Source organism: Nesoenas mayeri (assembly GCF_963082525.1).
Source record: "Nesoenas mayeri genome assembly, chromosome: 6".
Classification (NCBI taxonomy): domain Eukaryota; kingdom Metazoa; phylum Chordata; class Aves; order Columbiformes; family Columbidae; genus Nesoenas; species Nesoenas mayeri.
Genome location: NC_137545.1, coordinates 40,065,617 through 40,071,616, shown reverse-complemented (window position 1 = coordinate 40,071,616; position 6,000 = coordinate 40,065,617). Strand labels below are relative to the sequence as shown.

Sequence of the window (6,000 nt, the reverse complement as noted above, 5' to 3'; positions counted from 1 at the left end):
AGTGGAGTGCTATACAATAATACTAAAAGCTAATGAATTTAAAAGTGATACAAGTAAAATATTTTCTTACATGGTGCATAATTGACCTGGGAAATTCATCACATACCATTAAGACAAAGAGCCTAGCAGGATTAAAAATGGATAATAAGTGACAGAAACTACATAAAGATAGAAATGTATACAGGGTGTTCAGCCATTTACTTAAAACCATTTGCTGCCTAGGGCTGCAAAGAGACATCCCCTGTGGGAAAGCGAGACATAATGATTGGGCTTCTTGTACCTTTTTTCATGACAGCGGGTAGGCTGGAGGGTGGGAAATGGACCAGTTAAACCATTTTCAATATGGTCACCTTATTTTCCAGAGCAGAGGGCACACCTCCACCTACCCAAAACTGCAGCCAGAAAACATTCATAAAGATTCTGAGCTGCTGCTTTGAAATATTCTGAGCTTCAAGACAATATAGAAATCACTGGTGGGGAGATAATTGCTATTATTTTTTTTCCAGACACATAGGCAAGAAACTTATGAATAGGAGCTGAGCACAGGAATTGTATTTTGACACAGGCGGAGGAGAATCATGAGAAATTTATGAGTCTGCCTTTTATTAACTGAAATATGCTCTAAAATGGCTCTAAAATGGTGATGTTTTGTGGGTAATTAATTGGCACGCATTCTGAACTTGCAGTGTTTTATGATCCCTCTTAAACTTATCAAAAAGTTGTCTGCTTCTGCTGAAGGTGTAAGATATCGCTCCAGGTTTTACAGTGTGTGCAAAGCTTTTTGGAGGCCCATGTACAGGCTGTTTTGATGTGTGATGGTGGTTTCATTGCACTTCTGAAGTATTTCTGAGTGTTTGCGAGTCAACTTTGGAAAACCAGCTAACTTCACCTCCATGGTTTAGAGTTTGGAAGGCAAATTTCTACCTGGGGCTGAATAAAATGAGCACTAAAATGCAGCCTTGTCTTTTGACACAGGTGGGTCTGTGCCTCAGTTTCTCACACCACCCATGTGCAGTGGTATCACATCCACAATTTTCATGTCTTTAGTTTTCAGCACAGGTCCTTTCAACTTCAGGGCATGTTTTGTGATGGTTCATGTTTAGTATCCAGTGTACAAGCAGATATTTGTAACAAAGATCTATAAGGAAAAATGGGCATTAATTATCGTATCGTATTTCAGGTATGTTTGGAAGTACGCAATTGCTGAGTGTAAAAATAGCATACACTTTATTAGTAATGGTACAGTATACTAATTTGTTGTGATAACACATGGTGGATTGGCACCAGATTGAGAGTGTTGCTTTAGTAGCATCCTGCAGGCATTCTGTCCATGAAGCCTACTGACTAACAAGAGCCATACTGCTCGAGGAGCGAAGGATTTGGGTCTGGCCTGGCCTCAGCAGGCCACATGCTGAAGATATTTCTTATGTGTTGCCCTCGGTCCTTAGGGAAAGTTGTGGGGGTTTTGTTTGTTGGGTTTTTTGTTCTTTTTTAAAAAATTAATTTTCTTTTTATTAATCTGAAGCAACTGCTAGAGAAGGTTCCTATAGTCTGCAAAACAAACATTGCCCTGGGCCCAATTTTGCATCCCGCGAAAATCAGGACAAGTGATTGAGACCTTCATCTGCGATTTTGCTCATCTTCCTCATGCTCCATGTTTCCTTTCTGAAGCAGGAATGCGATGCAGGAGAACCTACTGTGCCCTAATAATACGTGCATTCCCCGAGGCTTGTCTTTCAGCCTCATCTGAGAATTAGCCATGTAAAATCTATACGTGGCCTGATTGCAGTGATGATTGCGGTCCCAACTTACTTTCCAGCTTTCTTCCAAACTCTACCCATGGTCTATATACCCTGTAGTAACTGATTAGCTGAACTTCTTGAGTGCCTTGGGCTGAATGGCAGTCTTTGGCTCTGTTGCAACATGGGATGCTTATGAAAACAGGCTGGATGTTACCTGCAATGTAGCTGTCCTAGCAGAGAATTAAAGAACTATTAAAATGCATGTTACTCTTTATATAGGTATATACATGTAAGGATAAAGAGGGCTGAAAACTTGCCTAGGGCAGTTTACATATCCTCTTTTAGCTGTAGTTCAGCTAATCTGTCGGTCTTGTTGTTTGCTTGCAGATTTTATTTTGTAGTTGAATTTCTTGGTGATTTTTCTTGCAAAAGTTTAAAATTCAATTATTTGATCTTTTTTATTCTTATGAGAAATCTTTCTAGCTGGAAATGCACTTTTAAGTTCCATTACAGATCTCTTTCTGCTGTCTCCTTTTACTATAGTTATACCAGTTACTAGTACAACTTTCTTTTCACATGAGTTTGAGTGGAAGATACTCCGTATATGGAGAAGATGCAAATAAACACACTGATTCTTGGACATATTTCTCTCTGCTGCATTCTCAACCTTCATTTTCCTGATAATTTACCATTAATAGCAATAGCTTCTTGCTTAAAATATCTGTGACCTTTCTCAATCTGAAGCTATCTCCTGAAGAAAAGGTCTTCTGCAAGTCTAATTTTGACTCGCTAAATATTTAGCGCATTTTGAGCAAAACCTCTACCAAGTCTTAGCAAATAAGAAACAATTGCAGGAGCAATGTGGTGGTGATACAGGCCCAGTGAATTGCTTGTGCTGGATGGAGGCCAAACTCAAGACACTTTTGGGATTTGGAAATGTATTTCTCCAGCACAAAAGAGAGTCTGTTGGAGCTCTGGGCTGTAAGTTTAGGTAACAAAGAGCAAACTACCTGAGCAGGAGGACAAAGAAACCCTGCTGCAGATCAGGCTTGAAAATAGTGTTCTTTTTCACATATACCATCTTTTGTCTGGTTACTTTCTGCTCTGATGGGCTGATGACAGGAGACGTGCGCCTGGCTCTTTGATGAGGGGTTGAGTCGGTAATTTTTCCGAACACAATCATGTGGATATTGAAGGGGACGTGGAGAAGACTGGTCCCTTGGGAAGGGGGCAGCTTGGTTGCAAGGCATGGTCACTCCTTTCCATTGTCAGGTTGAGAAAGTGTAGACATTGTGCTTCTCTGATGTGACCCACTTGTGTCCTCCCAGAACTAGCTACCCACATAGCAGACTTCGATCTTTAAGAAAGCATTTTGTCAGCACATTTGTACAGAATTCATGTAAGGCACCCTTCAAAACCAAATAAAGGCTTATGTGTCCAAAAGTTTGCTTGATTCCCCTCTTCCCCCTGCCAACCAAACCAGTTGATCTTAAGAAAGATACGGATTCATTTCATAAGCCTTGTCTTGCTTATAAAAACGAGAAGAGCCTCCATTCTCCGAAGCAAGCTTAAAAGAAGATTAATTAATTAATTAAGAATCTTTTCTTCTGAGTGCAACAGGATCCAAGTAACAAGTGAACTTTTCATTTCCAGTAATAGCAGAAATTACTTCAATAGCATGATTGTGAGCACCCGTGGGGCCATAATGTGAATGGTCTTTATTAAGGAATAGACTGAACTTCTGACTATCTTTCTTCCAGTCATTTCCACAGGCTATAAACAGCGCCTGGTTTGTTGCTATTAAAAGAGTTTAAAGACGACAATGCTGAAAAGCATTACTGTTTAAGTACTCATGGCTTGACATTAACATGAAAAATATTTTCTTGGAAGTAAAGTGAATTTGGGTTCTCCAAAACATTATAGTTTTGTTCAGGAATGATTATAGTGAATACTTGTGATATGGGGAGATGTTAGTTTGTTTGTTTGTTCTTAATTTCAGTTACTGAACACTAGATGTCTGTTTTCCTTGATTTTTTCAAACATATATGAAGTCAGAAAACATCTTGGGGCCACTTTTTATGTTTTCTTGGTGTTAGTTTCAGGGTATGTTAGCACCTGATTGAAAGAGCCTGGTCTTAGTTAACTATTAGGCTTCATTATATGTTTGTTCCTCTAAATGACTATTCTGAAGAGCAACCTTTCCTGAATAACATGGTATTTTGCACAACAGTGCTAAGTAAAAATTGAAGTAATCCATGATCTGCGAGGTGATATTGAAGACATATCTCTCGTACACAGCAGACCTTTGCATTAATCCTATGTTTTGAGGGTCTTTAATTGCTTTAAATATTTGCTTCTAGATCTGTGTTTCACACATCTTATTTACATGGTTTATTTTTCATTTTATGAACAAATCGATAACCAGACAGACTCTTTACCACACTGGATTAGTTTTATTTATTCTCTTTGAACTTGATTAAAAAGCTGTCAAACATAAGTCTACATTTTATCAGCAGAATACTTTTACAAAACAGGGTAGGAGATGTGTATAGCTGGAAACATACATTTCAAAATGAAACAATATTTGATATATTCTAGACAGTTACCCTTTTGTTTATCCATGACAACTGAAACTAACCATCAAATGCATAAATTGATTCAAGTCTAGCCAAGTAATCCTAAGGGCATATGAAAAGGCTTTTTTTTAAAGTTCTTTCTAGATGAATTTAATGTAGTTCACCAATAAAGCATCCTCAGGAGCACAATACAAATGCTAGAGAACATGAGATAGCTGGGGAAAGCGGGCAGATGTACAGTGTGATGAAGAATCAAAATGGATGTTACGTTAAAAAGAGCAGTCATGCAATGTCTTCATTTCATGTACTGCATTTAAGTAAAAATGCCCAAGTTCCTTTTTTTTTTTTTTTTTTCTTTTTAATAATTTTTTTCGGCATCATTATGCAAATAATGACATTCTGGTGGTGTATTCTTTTTTTTTTTTATTTGTTTAAAGGTAAATGTGATCTTTATTTGAACTCTTGGGGTATGCAAATTGATCATTCATCATGTCTTTAACTTTCAATCCATATCAAAGAGAAAGGTAAATCATACTCAGATTAGCTAAAATTATCTGGTATCACTGTTTTAATTCATTGCCTTTAATATACATATTTTAATCCATCTTCCACGAATCTCTTCAATTACTATTTGTCTTTCTGTGCCATTGCATATGTTGGTAAACAGCATTTTCTATGGTCCTTCGCCATATGCTGTATGCTCAGCTTGCAAAAAAAGTGACACTTGGAGTGCTAGCATAATGAAACTCTCAAAGGGTTAATGCAGAATACATATAGGCAAATGTTGACAATATTTTTTATTCCAATGTTTGAAAATTAAACAGAAAATCATCATTAAGTTTTCACAAAATGAGGCATCTGTCACTTGAAAGAAAAAGAAATATTTCAGAAATATGTTTACAGAAATGTAAAAATATTAGACACCAAGACAGATGTGAACGTTTTCAATAACAGGCCCTGTCTGTCAGTCTTCCTCAGAGCCGAAGATCTTGCTGTACTCACTCAACATAAGTTCAACTATCTGATTTTGGTACAGCATGTGGACTGCCATGTTCCCTGTCTCCTTTTCAGGTCTAAGGAGTGTTGGTCCAAACACAATTCCTAAGCTTTGTGTTGACATAAGATTCACGGATTCCTTGGCTGCTATCCTGTTGACGAAAGGAATGAATTGGTTAAAAAAGAGGGACGTCAAAGGAGTCGCTGTTGCATTTGAAGCACATAGAGGCACTTTTTACTGATTCTCCGAACAGGGATGTTTGTTTGGCTAAATTATCAAAAAGAAAGACAAGAGGGAGGGAAGAGACAATTCCCACCAACCTGACAAACAAGGAAAGGAGAGTCAGCCCCAGGCATCAAGGTGTGTGTGAGCTTGGAGGTCTGAAGCCCCATTTACAGTACTCCTATATTAAGGCACAATCTGGTGAATGTGCATTAGCTGGTATGTCTGCTATAAGGCAAATATTTCTGAGCTCATATGTTAGATACTGAAAATAGGTATTGCTCTTTATGCTAAGGGTATCAAGCGCTTTTGCTGTCAACAGTTTTGGTGTCTCCAGGGAGAAGCTTCCCTACTTCTCTTCACATGGTCTCCAGCACTGAAAGGATTGGGAAAACAAAAAATGCCCCTTAATATAGAGCTGATATGAAGCACATTCCTTCTGCTAATTTAAATCCAATAAAGT

At 38.0% G+C, this 6,000-nt stretch overlaps 1 protein-coding gene across 1 annotated transcript in view; it reads right to left on the bottom strand.

Moving 5' to 3' along the window:
* Positions 1–4,283: 4,283 nt before the first annotated feature.
* Positions 4,284–6,000, bottom strand: part of ARHGAP15 (Rho GTPase activating protein 15) — a 324,795-nt gene continuing 323,078 nt past the window's right edge. Inside the window, exon 14 of the mRNA XM_080346977.1 lies at positions 4,284–5,466. Within this exon, the coding sequence (XP_080203103.1) occupies positions 5,283–5,466 (184 nt within the window). The 3' untranslated portion in view covers positions 4,284–5,282. The remainder of the gene's footprint in view (positions 5,467–6,000) is intronic.